The following is a 13,696-nucleotide window of genomic DNA, read 5'->3' as shown; positions in this document are numbered from 1 at the left end:
GAAGTGAATTTTGCAAACAAATTGAAAATAAGTGAAGACATGCTATTTGTCTTAAGATCCCCATAACCCACAGACATGCTTAACTGGGAGTAAACCATGAACCCCACTGGTATCAACACGAAATTTTGTAATGGTCAAAGGATTGGAGTGCTTCCAAATGAAACATTCATGGGGGTTTTCCTGGCAAATCAGGTTACTAAAACATTTTTGAGGGAGTATTTGGAGGCAATATGAAGAAGAAGTTTCCGTATAGAATTCTTTACTCGTGTTCATGAAATAAATAGAAAGAAAACAGTGGACTGAGTTCTGTACTACCCATGAATCTGCGTCAAAAGCTGAAAACACTCAATAATCCAATTTATGGTTCCCTTTGATAAGTCTGTGTAGAAAACCAGCAGCAATACCATGGGCTTCAAACCATTTCACTGGTTCAGGTGAGGACTCAGCAGAGCGGGCAGGAATCCTGTGGAAGTCACCCTGAAGCTCAGTCCCACTTGGTGGAGCCTGGGTTCCAGCACAGCGTCTGGGCAGCAGTGCGAACGTGCCCGACGGACTGTGCTGTAGCCTGCCCAACCAAAGGCAAACAGGTTCTGGAGCCCTAGCACATTGCCACGCGGAAAGGTTGCTTCACAAGACAGTGCTGTTTGCTCCGAAAGGCAAAATGCCAATGGATGGCAATACGGGGTCCCAGAAAGCTCTGGGCCCCAAAACCTTAATTTCTATAGTGTAAAAAGAGTCTGTGTTCCACAATACAAGGCTTCAAATCTAACTGTGATCTTCTTACCCGTCTCTTAGTCCTTAATTAATAACAGACTTGCAAATATCTCAGCTCTGACACCCCCGTGCTTTCCTGTTAAACACAGCTTCAGTGGAAGAGGGGTTGTGTGTGAAGACACTTGTTCAATCTGAAAAGCTTATTTCCATTGCAATGCAAATGAGTGAGAGACTTTCTGGTAACCTTGTGAAATGGTAGATCATTGCATCATCTGAAGCTGGATATGTTCTGGTAATAGGCTATGAAACATGATCACGGAGACATATTTCCAAACTCTAAGAGACATTTTCAAGACATTTTTATCAGAACTAATAATTCTTCCTAATTCTACACAGTATCACAATGGAGGCTTGAAATACTTTCCCTTCTCATGTGGATAATGCCATAGCAATGCCAAGTGTTATGCTTATTATTGCTGCAAAATTATTCTTCCCTTGTTACTAAATACACATTTTAGTTTTTCCAAAATGGATTTTAAGAGTGTTGGGCTTCTCACAAAGACTGTTTGTTTATTTACGTGGAGAAATACTTCTTGGGCCTTCTTTTAAAAACAGAATGTTTGAAAAATTGCAAAGCCTATGCAGGGAGATACATTGAAAAATGCAAGATCAGGCAAGCTGGACCCTGTGATCCTGCCAGCTTTGACAGAGAACAACAGCATTGTATTCTAGCATGCTGTAATTCAAGGTTTTTTCCCTGGCATAATTCTGCTTTCCTAAGGGGCAGCTTTTCCAGCACCAATATAAACAACATCCCATATCTCCTCATTGTCTCAGCATCAGCACACACGTAGACGTGTCGGTGGTGTTTTGTACTTTGACCTAGAATAAGCAGTGTTTAATGGGGAAGTATCAGGAGCATTATGTGTACTCTGCTCGCTGTCTATACCATAATCACAAAAGCAGAGCAGCACTATGGTTTGTATATTACAATTTTTTCATTCTCAAGAAGAAGGGCCCATAGCCTGTTAAGCACAAAGCTCCATTTCTCCCTTACTGTGAAGAGAAAAAGCAACCTTAAAACAACACTCAGAGAACATGAAGAAAAGGTTTCTTTCTGCCATATGGCTAGGACAACTGTTAAAACTAAAAAAGCTGTCAAAACTAGCAGCCAGTATCAAAGGAAAGGGGGCAAGCTAGGGAAACCAGCCACCTCGGTCTGTAGCCAGAAGGAGAATGGAAGGTGTACGGTTGTAGTGTACTAGCTCTTTTTCTCAAACAGGAGGCAGTGTGGTCTGCTACAAACAGCTCCAGAGCAAGAACCAGGACTGTGTGTTTGCTTCCCAGCTTCAAAGCTCCCTGCTGAGTATCTTTCTACAAAGATATTGTCTTAGTTCTCTTCTCTGGAGACTTCTGGGTGAAAAGCGGGAGGTAAGTGCTGTGAAATATAAGCAGTAATATCTAGGTTGTGTGGTAGAGTGTAACATTGGCTATTTCAAGAAGAAACTGTAAAGAGCACCTTTATTTAGGAACCTTTCGATGGCCATTACTGGACTTCTTCCTTCCTTTATACCCTTTAAAGAGCAAAAAATGCTCATCCACACTACTGAGCCCAGAAATAGTCATGAGAATAACATGAATTGAAAACCAAATGAGTCTGGTACAACCCGAAATGTGAAACTTGATTGAGAACTATCTTACCACAAATGTTTCTAGAGAAGTGCTTAAGCAGTCCCACAGAGGAGCTAATGCCCCATGACACGAACAAGTACCAGACCAGTTCCTAATGTAGTTTGGGCTCCGCGCGTGAGGAGCTTACCACAGGCAGAGAAATAAATTAATCTCTGTTTTACGGAGAAGGCATTTTTCAAGGAGCATTTAACCCGGGACTGGTCAGGAGCAAAGCCAAACTAGTTTCGTTCTAATTGAATAGATTGTTTTTAGAACATGCTTTTATTTTGTAAAATGCGCTCAAAAATCATCAGGAGCATTTTGTCTCACGATTGAAGGCTGATTCTCTGTACTATGCTTTATTTTTTGAAGTTTCCTGGAAAGAGTTTCCTGAAATCTGAGATCATTTCTTCATTTCTCCCATGGGATGGACACACGCGCGCGCAAACACACACACACACACGCATGCACAAAAAATAATAATAATAAAAAAATGTGTGATGGGTATCTCCAGTAGAAACAAGCACGCTGCTCCTGGTGTGTACTTTCATGTGTGCACGTAAAGGAAACAGACCCAAGTAAACAAAGCTGCGTTCACAACAAAAAGTAGAGAGGGCTTGAGAGGGCTTCCTCTCCTACGTGGTGGCGAGGAGGGAACGGAGACAGCAGCTCTGCGGTCCAGCCCCAGCATCCAGGAGGTTCATGCCGGTTACCCATTAATCCCTTTCATGCAGTTTTTTTTCCCCTTCCCTGCAGTGAAACTCCTGGTGCACACCAGAGAGCGAAGTTGTTTCATCTGTCCCGGGCAAGCCCAGATCTGGATAAAGTGGCACACAGGTGCCCTCAGTGACCTGGGGGGGGGATGGGAGAGGGGTGGGGGTTGCTGACTGCCCTTCTATTTGTTTTGCTACATCAGCAAGAGTGGGCTTTCATGCCTTCGCTCTCTCCTTTTCCCCGGGCTGGTTTTTGCTGTGCCTTCAGTTCTGTCCCTCCTCCCCCACCTTCCTCCACTCCATTTGTAGAGAGCCCCTCCTCCTGGGCTGCCACCCCTCCTTTTCCCCTCCTCTTTCACAGTCAGAGGCTTGAAAACTTGTTAAAAGCTCTTCCAGTGTTCCAAGTTAGAAAAAACTTTTACGAGGTATCAGCACTTTTCTTTCATTAGTGGGGAAGGAAGGATGAAAAATACAAAACAGCAGTAGGCTTTTAAAGTTTAAATAGACAGGTCTGAGTGCCTGAACGTGCTCTTCCATTTTACTTTAACCCTCCAAAGAAGTATTCTGATCCAGTTTCACTGCTGATCAGCAAGGGTAAGTTGAAAGTTTTCCTTTTTCATCTTTTTGTGTATCACTTCTTCTGAAAACACTTTTTTTTTTTTTTTTTCCACTCTGAAGAATTTTGTGTTACTGTGCTGATGGTTGAACTTCTTTAAAAAGATACATCTGTAAAAGCGTAAGTTCTCTTAAAGTGCTTAGTTCAAACTTGTAGGAATTCTTTGCTTTCTTTTGTCGCATTTCTATACTTTTCTTCAAATACTTCACTTTCACAACTTCTAACCTTTTTCCACTGAGGGAGAAACTGCGGCGAAGTTGTAAGTGCCGGGCTGAGTTGCAGACTTGTTGCTAGTGCTTGGGTGAAATCGCTCCTCTGTGCTTGCCTCAGACTAAATGAGCTCCTTTAAAGAAAAAACCGAGGTGCGCTTCAGACTCCTCTGCTGTGCCGAAATTGCACCAGAAGTTTGTAACAGGGAGACCTTGTCCTGAGTGTGTTCCGTTTCAGCCCCACACTTTTTTTGCTTTCCTGTGGGAATCCTGATTGATGCCTAATGGCTTGTGCAGAGCAAGGTTCCTAATTAGGTGCTTTGTTAAATGCTGCAGCTGCTAAAGGGGTGACTTTCACGTGGTCTTCCTGATAAGTTTTCCTCTTTTCTTTTAAAATAGATGTGATAAAATCCAGACGTGGGTTACGGATTTTTAACCTGGTTTGTATATAGTTACTCTGTTTTAGCAACCTCGGTGAGGGATTTTAGAGAAGGAATGTGAGATACCATGATATGCCTTACCACGTTGGCAATGTCTGTGGAAGTCTTGGGTAGATATAAATGAAAGTTGTCTAGGAAGAACTGTGCAAGAATATCCACAATATGTGACATAATCCCAGTATGACACATTCCGCTTATATTACTTTGATGGTTTAAATACTAAAATGCAGAGGAAGAAATGCTCGAGCAGCATCTCTTGGAGAACTAAAAAGTTTTTACGTTGCAAGACTTGGAGTGATTCCTTATAGCAATTGTTGCTTGCTGCTTGCCAGTAAAGAGCAACACGAGGAGACAGGAAAAAGAGCCTCCAGCTGAAAGACAGACGAAGCACAGTCTGTCTTATCGAGTAACACATTCTCCTCTTAAGAATATTGTGTGCTTATGTGTGTCCTCACATTTTGCCTTGAGATAACCAGCCAGCCTCCTGAAGTGGCATATTTCATCTGAGAAGTTCCTTTTGATTTTTGCATGAGATTTCTGACTAAAACCCCTGGTAATGGGGGCGAAACTGGGCTACGGACACCTTGTGCCTGGCTTCTGTGTGTGTGCGTGTGTGTGTGCACACATAGGGAGCAAGTTGGAGGACTTGCATGCAGCTTTCATCCTGCCATTTTTAACATCTGGACAGCACACTACATTTCAGAATTTATGCCTCTAGTCTTTGGGATGTTTACTGAAGTGTTTCCTTCAAAAACTTCAAAGCCAAACACTGGCACTGACCCATCATACCTAACGAGCATACAAATGGGAGAGGGGTGAGCAGCAGGCTGAGTTCAGATGAGGGAAGAGGGGGACACAAGGGATATGGTTTGGACATAAATCTGAATGCTTATGTACTCAGCAGCGCAAACAGATTCAACACTGTAAAGTTATCTCAGCTCTCATATTATGCAAGCCTGAGAGATTAATTTTATTTGAATCTGAAATGAACGTCGGTTTAGGCCAAGGATTCCTGTGGGCATGAGGAAGGTTAGATGACATTGAGCAATATATCTGTTTCATCAGATACGTTGCTCTTTCCCCCAGTCCCTGATATCTCCTCCCCATGTTACCCTTTGAATTTATCTTGCATGGAGACACCTGGTCTGTTGTTTATGCCACACATATGTTTTAAAAATCCAGATTTCAAAATCTTCAAGCAGGCGCATCAGAGGGCCTGAGGCCCCATCAGGGAATTCAGCATTTCTTCTCTTAATTCCAAAGTGTGTCAGGAGAGGGATGAATCTGGTCAGTAACACAGAGGGTAGACCTGACTTGTACAACTAGAAGATGTCTAAGAAAGTCCTTCTGGTTGCTTTGGATCATTTTGTACCCATGCTTTAGAATTAACTTGAGTCGAGAGGGTACAACACAGGAGAGGTAAAGGCTGGGGGGTAGATCCGGTAGCGGCTGATCACCAGCAATACTAGCAGACAACGAAAAAGGCCAACAGTTGCGACACTTCAAATTCTAGTTACTGCAGCCATTTAGTGCGTAATCTTTGTCCAGTGGATGAAATGAACCAAAGCTCATCTGCAGAGCTACAAATGAACTGGGCCTTCCCAGGGGATGTCCAGAAGACACTTGATTTTTGTAAGATTTCAGAAAACTAGCCTTCCCTATTCCAACCCATCCAAATCCCATCAGTTGTACACCTCAGCTGCTTACTCTGCAATGCTGGTTGCTTTTGGGAAAAAGTCAAGTTGATTGATGTTCAAGATCTAGAATCTTCTCTTTTGTTGGCTATTTATGGGTGCATGAGCACACAGAAAATAGGAGAGGTAGGAAAACCAAAACTTCGGCTTGTTTCCCAACTGCTTCAGCTGCAAAATCCCATTTTAGATCCCACTCTAACCCTTACTGCTCTTCCATCCACTAGCATATGACCTTATAACACTGTACCCAGACCTGGGCATGTTACCACAGCACTGAGTTTGCGTTATTCTTCCTGGAAAATATGAACCAGATGAGATGATGAATGCCATCCATAAAAAATAGTTCTAGAATTTCTGAATTGTGGCTTACAAATCAAATTTCTTATATGTGGTCATCCAGAACTCATGCAGATGAATGCTGTCATATCTCTTGCAGCTGTATGACTTTTTTTTCCTGTCTTTACCCACACATAGTAGGACCTGGAAGAAATCCATCTTTAAAAGAGTTTACTAGGCCAGCATTAGTCTGTCTCAGAAAAAGGTTATAATCCTGTAAAGTAATAATGAGTAAGAATTTATGAAACACACGTACTCATGATCAGCCATATCCTTAATTCTTGAAGTACTATAATTGTACAAATTGATCGGGTCATCCCATGTCATTCAGGGGACTCATTTAAGGGGTTTGGGAGTACTAAAAAAAGTTTAAGTCCAGAATGCTAAAGAACTGTGTTTAGAGGTTATCTGCCATCCATTTCAAACTATTTACAAAGCTAGAATACTTAAATAGCTGTTTGATACAAAACCTCTTTTTATACCTACTAAACAGATATTGTAATCAGTTAATAAAAATGGTCTTTCAGTGTCCTGAAAGTAAACAAGCTAGATCCAATGAATGAATTTTCTCTACAACAAAACAAAGTACTGTGTTTCATAAAGCAATAGAATCCACTTAAGCAAAGGAATAATATATTTGTGCCACCACAAGGTTATCTGATTAACAGTACAATGTTTTGAATTGATGCAGGGGGTTTTTATCACTGGCAAAGGCTAGCGTGTAACTGATCTCTTTAAAAAAAAGTTGCTTTTCAAAACTATGTATGAGTAATTCAAGCATGGAATGTTTCCTCCTGGAGTTTATATTGCCAGAGGACATAAATGAAACTTAGCAATTTTGCATGCTGAAGCAAATTAAAAAATAGGTGCTAAATTCTCAAAATACTGCAGGTGTGGGATTAAGTAGGTCAAAACTGAAGTAAATCTTGTTGCATTAATGGACTAGAGTGGAGTGTAATTAAAAAACAAACAACACATAACTGCCTAGAAATAACATGTCTCTGTTTTCTTAATCAAACTTTCAATCTGAAATAACATTTAGACAGTAAAAAAATACATCGAGTCTGAGGAAAGTCTGTTGATGTAGTAGTTTCAAATCGTCGGGAAGCTGACTAATTAAATCAAGAAGCTGTTACTTGAAAAAGGCTCCTTCTGTCCACTTCTAGGACACTGAGCGAATAGCTTGCTTTTAAAACAAACTTCACGTGTTGTGTAGTTACAGGCTGTGCTCTGTTTTAACAATCCCAGCCTGAGGAGGAACGTGGTCACATTTCATTCCAGCCTTTCCAGGGACCTCCGCACTCGTGAGTCCCGACTCCTTCTCTGCCACCCCCAGCCCATAAAGCCAAACTGAGCCTTTCCTGGGAAGGACTAAAAGGCGGGGATGGCTGAAGGGATGTGTCAGAGATAAATAGGCTGTGTGCTCCTCCCAGCAGAGGCTTCCAGTCTTAAAAGTATGAAGCAGGCCTGATCCTTTGATGGGGCTTCGTTAATGTGAAGAACTAATTGCATGGGGAAGGGTCTTCACGCTGCAGTAGGTAAGCTTCAGAGTGAGCTGACTAAGCAGACTGAGGAAATGGCCCTGGGATATTTTTCAGGGGTCAAACATAATTGGCATCTCGGAGCTATCGGAGCGAGTACTTTAAACACTTGTCTCCCATGACTCTCTCAGACTCTTTCCGAGGGCAGGAACGGTGTGTTTTTATTTGGCATCTATTGTTATGATTGAGTTTGCCAGACTTACAATCTTGTGTTTCCAGTGACTCACTGCTTCTTGAAAGAAAATCTCCTTGGTGCTAAAATTTCCTATTTTATGAATTATCCAAAAAGGGTTTTCTCTACAAATGGCCTTTGCTAGGGAATATATCCGTGATGCAATGGGGAGGAAGTCATTTGGACATTATCAAAACTATTAATACCAGGAAGGGATTACTCAGCATGCACATAATAAATACCTATACCCAGCAGCATCTACTTTAAAAGGGAAACTGATTATTTTTCCTTTTAAGTGTCCGATTTCACATGCTTGTTCATGTGGGGGAAGTTAAAATCAAATTTTTATGCAGATAAGATTACCGTTCTCCAGTTGATAAAAATCCTATAGTAAACATAATTTTTCCTAGGAATCTAGAACATCAAGTAAACCATTTCATATTTTTTACGTCATCCTGTGTATTTCCAGATATCCCCGAGAAGCCGCCTATGTCCCACTTTAAAACTCAAGTTGAGAGAGACAATTTTAACTTGGAATGCAAACTGCACGCCAGGAGTTGCCTTAAAAACAGAGAGAGCTCATTTACCTTTTTTCTTGCTAAACCTTTTTTCCTTTGAAAACAAAGTGAAGGAATTTTAAATACAAAAAGTTGTAGACACAAGGCTGAAAATACAATAAATTAAGCAAGCCACAGATAAACAGGAAACCAGTTCCTCCAATATGGTAACATGAATTTATCTGTGCTTCATGTAGTTACTATTTTTGGTTCCTTCATAAAACTATAGCTAAAGAATACTAATTTTGATATTTGTTCTGCAAATACTAATGTATAAACTTTATTCAGATAGTAAGTTTTTTCTCAAGTTGAGTATAGTATAAACTTAGTATCATTAGGAGCTATACTCTTAAAGGTATTATACACAATGGAGTGATACACAAGAGCTAAGTTTTAATGTTGCTGTAGGAAAAATAGCACATATTTTGCAACGATAAAATTTTGGGTATCCGACCCTAACGTTAACTTAGCATAACATTTTGTATTTATGTTGTACTATGGTTTGCTTCTTATTCTCTTAAAGAATAAACATAAAAATTACTGAGAACTATCCGCACTGAAAGAGAGAAGTCTTTCCCATCATATTCAGGCAGTGCCCCTACGTACCTCCAGACCCTGCTCCAGCAGTATGTGCCAGCAGTTTTCTACCCAAGGCAGGTGTAAATCACTGAACTGAGGCTGCCACCAAGGAAGCTGAGGCAACCACAGTGGCAGCTGAGGGTTGTCATGGACTTCTTGAAAACTGGAGTGAAGTTAGAAATGTCTTTTTTTCATTGTGCTCTGAGACATTATACCTTGCTTTCTCTTTTCAGTTTCCCTGACTTCACATTCCACCTGCAGACTAACTAAAACTCTGGTTTCTCTTGAGATCATGTAAAACACATGAATTAAAACAAAGCTGACATCACTGCTCTATTAGCATTGATCTGTTATTCAGTGTACCAGGGGTGTTAAATCTCTGTCATAACCATCACTATTTTTTTTTTTTCTTTGTGTCCTTCTTTAGCCAACATCCTGTGAAGATGGGTGATTGGAGTGCCTTGGGAAAACTTCTTGACAAGGTTCAAGCCTATTCTACTGCAGGAGGGAAAGTGTGGCTGTCTGTCCTCTTTATTTTCCGAATCTTGCTACTGGGGACAGCAGTTGAATCAGCTTGGGGAGATGAACAGTCTGCTTTCCGGTGCAACACTCAACAGCCTGGTTGCGAGAATGTCTGCTATGACAAGTCCTTCCCCATCTCCCATGTACGCTTCTGGGTTCTGCAGATCATATTTGTGTCTGTACCTACCCTTTTGTACCTGGCACACGTGTTCTACGTAATGAGGAAAGAAGAGAAGCTGAACAAAAGAGAAGAAGAGCTCAAGGTGGTCCAAAATGATGGTGTGAATGTGGATATGCACCTCAAGCAAATAGAAATTAAGAAATTCAAGTATGGGATCGAAGAGCATGGCAAAGTGAAGATGCGTGGGGGGCTGCTCCGTACATACATCATCAGCATCCTGTTTAAGTCTGTCTTCGAAGTGGCTTTCTTGCTGATACAGTGGTACATTTATGGGTTTAGCCTGAACGCCATCTACACCTGTGAGCGAGATCCATGCCCGCACAGAGTGGACTGTTTCCTTTCCCGTCCAACTGAGAAAACCATCTTCATCCTCTTCATGCTGGTCGTGTCCTTGGTGTCTCTGGCCTTGAACATCATCGAGCTTTTCTACGTGTTCTTCAAGGGTGTCAAGGATCGTGTGAAAGGGAAAACCGACCCTTACTCCCACAGCGGTGCCATGAGCCCTTCCAAGGACTGTGGCTCCCCCAAATACGCTTATTACAATGGCTGCTCCTCACCAACCGCCCCCTTGTCTCCCATGTCTCCCCCAGGGTACAAGCTCGTTACCGGAGACAGGAACAATTCCTCCTGTCGTAACTACAATAAGCAAGCCAGCGAGCAAAACTGGGCCAACTATAGTGCGGAGCAGAACAGAATGGGGCAGGCTGGCAGCACCATCTCCAACTCGCATGCCCAGCCCTTCGACTTCTCCGATGAGCACCAGAACACTAAAAAACTGGCGTCGGGACATGAGCTCCAACCCCTCACCATTGTGGACCAGAGGCCTCCTAGCAGAGCCAGCAGCCGAGCCAGCAGCAGACCTCGACCTGACGACCTGGAGATCTAAGCTTCTAGCTGCAGTACTTGCTCAACTATGAAACGATGTGCATTGGAAGATGCAGTCAGTGCTGATCTTGTTCCAGTGGAGGTGGTACTTAACAGTCTCAAGCAGGAGATTTTAACAATCATAAAAACAAACAAGCAAACAAACTTTTAAAATACTTGCTGTTTTTTGGGGGGGGCTGTGGGGTTGGTGTGGGGTGGTACAGTACACATTGGTATTTAATGTAGCTGGTTTAAAGAATTTAAATACTAAAAAAAAAAAAAAAAAAAAGGAAAAAGATAGGTAGTCAGTACTAAGGTAGGGGGTTGTTTTTCTAGAAAGGCTGTAAATATCTGAGTGTATGTGTATGTGTGTACTATTGTGTTTGTTTCTAAAGAATCTTCTGTAATACTAAAACCCAATAATAACTGAACTCACATTTGTCAGGGTGAAGTGCTGCCTGAAGATGAAAACATTTTTCCTATTCAACAAGCAAAAAAGTCCAGGATTGCCTCTGATCATTTCCCTGTCACGAACATTCCATTCTTAGAAAGTGCACTTTGAAGGTAAACTTTCCTACGTGGTCTTCCAGGTTGTCAAAAAGCTCCTGTGAGGACAATCTACAGCCTTTGAATCATTCAGCTCAAATTTCAGACATGGCCCACCAAGAAATGCTTCCGTCATCTGCTTTTCCAGCCCTTCATGCAGGTAGATCTTGTGATGTGCGTAAGTGGAATGGCTCCACACTTGTAGAACCAGCAACCACACTGTCTTGCCCACAGCGATATTTGTGTCCTGCTGCTCACGTACAGTCTAATTAGCATCATATAAAACCAGGTTTGCTGCCACTTGCAGATTTAAGCGTTAAGACAGGCAAGCAACTGCCTTTAGTGAATTTTATCACACCTTTATGTATATTAAGGGTGTACGTATGTGGATGTGGAGGTAAAGGTATACACAAAACACCCGCAGAAGCATATGTTGAGAAATAAACGCACACAGATTACTTGCAGTTGACACTTTCTCATGGGTATTGTGAAGATGTGGGCCACTATGGTGTTTACATTCTGATTCCTTCAATGCAAGTGAAGCACATGTCATTATATTTTTTTAATTCTATAGAATATTTTCCATGTATCCTAAATGGATGCTTTTTTAAAAAATAAAAATTAAAATGGGCCTAATCCTGGATGTCTTCCTCTGGAAAATCTCTCTTTTAAGTCAGTGGGAGTTTTGCCTGAACAAAGGCTACAGGATCAAGCCCAAGATGTAGCGAACCATGTTCTTGCTGGTGTGAATGATTTTCTTTTGTAGAAGTTAGGGGTGGAAAAGACCCATTAGGTCATCTAGCCAATCTCCCTGATAAGTAATAATGATGCTTGAATGATAGAAGATGTAGTACTGTAAGCAAGCTTTAGTCTTTTATGTGAGAAACTTAGAAGAAATGCTTTGTGCTGGATTAATAATAAAATATGCCTACATGACTTTTGCAGTAACTGGTATTTTTCTTGTTCTGAATATTCACATTTACTGAACTGTAATGTCCACTCCGAGTTTTACAGTTAAGTCTTCTAGATGGCTCTAGCAACTTTAGTGTTTATGCTTAGATTTTGTTTGAATTGCAAGTGAAGTTGAAAGGATCTTTAAAGAGTACAATTCTACCTAATTTATTTGAAATATATGCTAAAGAAATCTACCAGTTTCTTCAAATGCATAGCCTCTTAGCTGAACACCAATTGACCAAGGAAATACATAGCTTGGTTTCATTTTACAGCAACACAGATAAGTTGTTTCATTTAATACATTATATTAATTTGCTTGACATTCCATGTTAAACTACTGTTGTGTTCAACTTCATTGCATGTATGCAACCATAGTCCATTGGATCATGTTGTCTGGAGAACATTAGTCAATAAAGTTTTAATTTAGTATAAATATATTTTTTAATTGTCTTTCACTGTTTTATATATCCATATATCTTTTGTTTCAGTCTTATAATCCAAATTATTTCCTTCCCTCTTCATTTTTCCTCAGTCACTTTGCATTTCAGCAGTACTCTTGATTTAATCTATCTGGATTTACTTTGAACTGAAATTTCACAGGACCAGATTCAGATACCCTCACAACACTGAAAAAACAAGCATTGTTTATGCTACTCCTGGAACAAAGTCATACTCAGCATGAACTATTGTAATTCAAATCTTGCCATGAGCTTCAGAAAATATATATTTATTTGCATATTATTATACAAAAGATAGTAAGATACTATCACATAATTTTTCAAGCAATTTTTATATAGGGTCTAGATTCAACATTGTGAAATAATTGCCTCTAATTTACATTTCCCCATGTAATCAGACTGCTTAGTGGACAGTCAGTTTCTGGAATGAAATCCTCATTCCTTCAGAGTCAATGGCAGAAAGGTACCGATTTTAGTAAGGCTGGGATTTCACATACTGTCTACTGCTTCACCATGTAGGTCCTTAACATTAATGAAGACATACAATGCTTGGCTTTCCATCACTTGACTCTACAGGAAGGATGGTTCAACTCCTTTTTTAATCTGAAAAATCAAAATATAATGGTCATTCAGTTACCATACAGCTTTCTGTTTTCAAATTTGCATGTTATTTTAAGTCCAAATTCTTCCCCCTCCTATTAGTAAAGAAGGGGAAAAATAAGCAGAACAGTGGTAGTGGATTTACTGCTCTGAGAGATACTACACAAGCACCAGAACAAGGAATGACTCCTTGAAGTATTCCTTAAATAATAATGAGTCATATTTAAGCTGGTTTGTCCTAGTTTGTCTGTACAAAGGGAAGGGCATTCCAAGCATTTTGTGAGGTTTTGCCCTTGGAAAGGTGAATACGGAAGCATCCAGAGAAGGGG

The 13,696-nt window shown here is 40.8% G+C and overlaps 1 protein-coding gene across 2 annotated transcripts; it reads left to right on the top strand.

Moving 5' to 3' along the window:
• The first annotated feature begins 3,449 nt into the window (after positions 1-3,449).
• GJA1 (gap junction protein alpha 1) lies at positions 3,450-12,746 on the top strand. Of its 2 annotated transcripts, none has more exons than XM_009970024.3 (2): positions 3,450-3,692; positions 9,670-12,746. In XM_009970024.3, exon 2 carries the CDS (start codon positions 9,686-9,688, stop codon positions 10,829-10,831), a length of 1,146 nt encoding a protein of 381 aa, XP_009968326.1. In that variant the 5' UTR covers positions 3,450-3,692; positions 9,670-9,685; the 3' UTR covers positions 10,832-12,746. The 2 variants fall into 2 exon arrangements, with proteins under 2 accessions (XP_009968326.1, XP_042651858.1); XM_042795924.1 differs by lacking the exon at positions 3,450-3,692 and adding an exon at positions 3,815-3,834.
• Positions 12,747-13,696: the final 950 nt, after the last annotated feature.

This window comes from Tyto alba, unplaced genomic scaffold (genome assembly GCF_018691265.1).
Source record: "Tyto alba isolate M040663 unplaced genomic scaffold, T.alba_DEE_v4.0 Super-Scaffold_22, whole genome shotgun sequence".
Lineage (NCBI taxonomy): Eukaryota > Metazoa > Chordata > Aves > Strigiformes > Tytonidae > Tyto > Tyto alba.
This window is presented reverse-complemented; position numbering and strand designations above follow the sequence as displayed.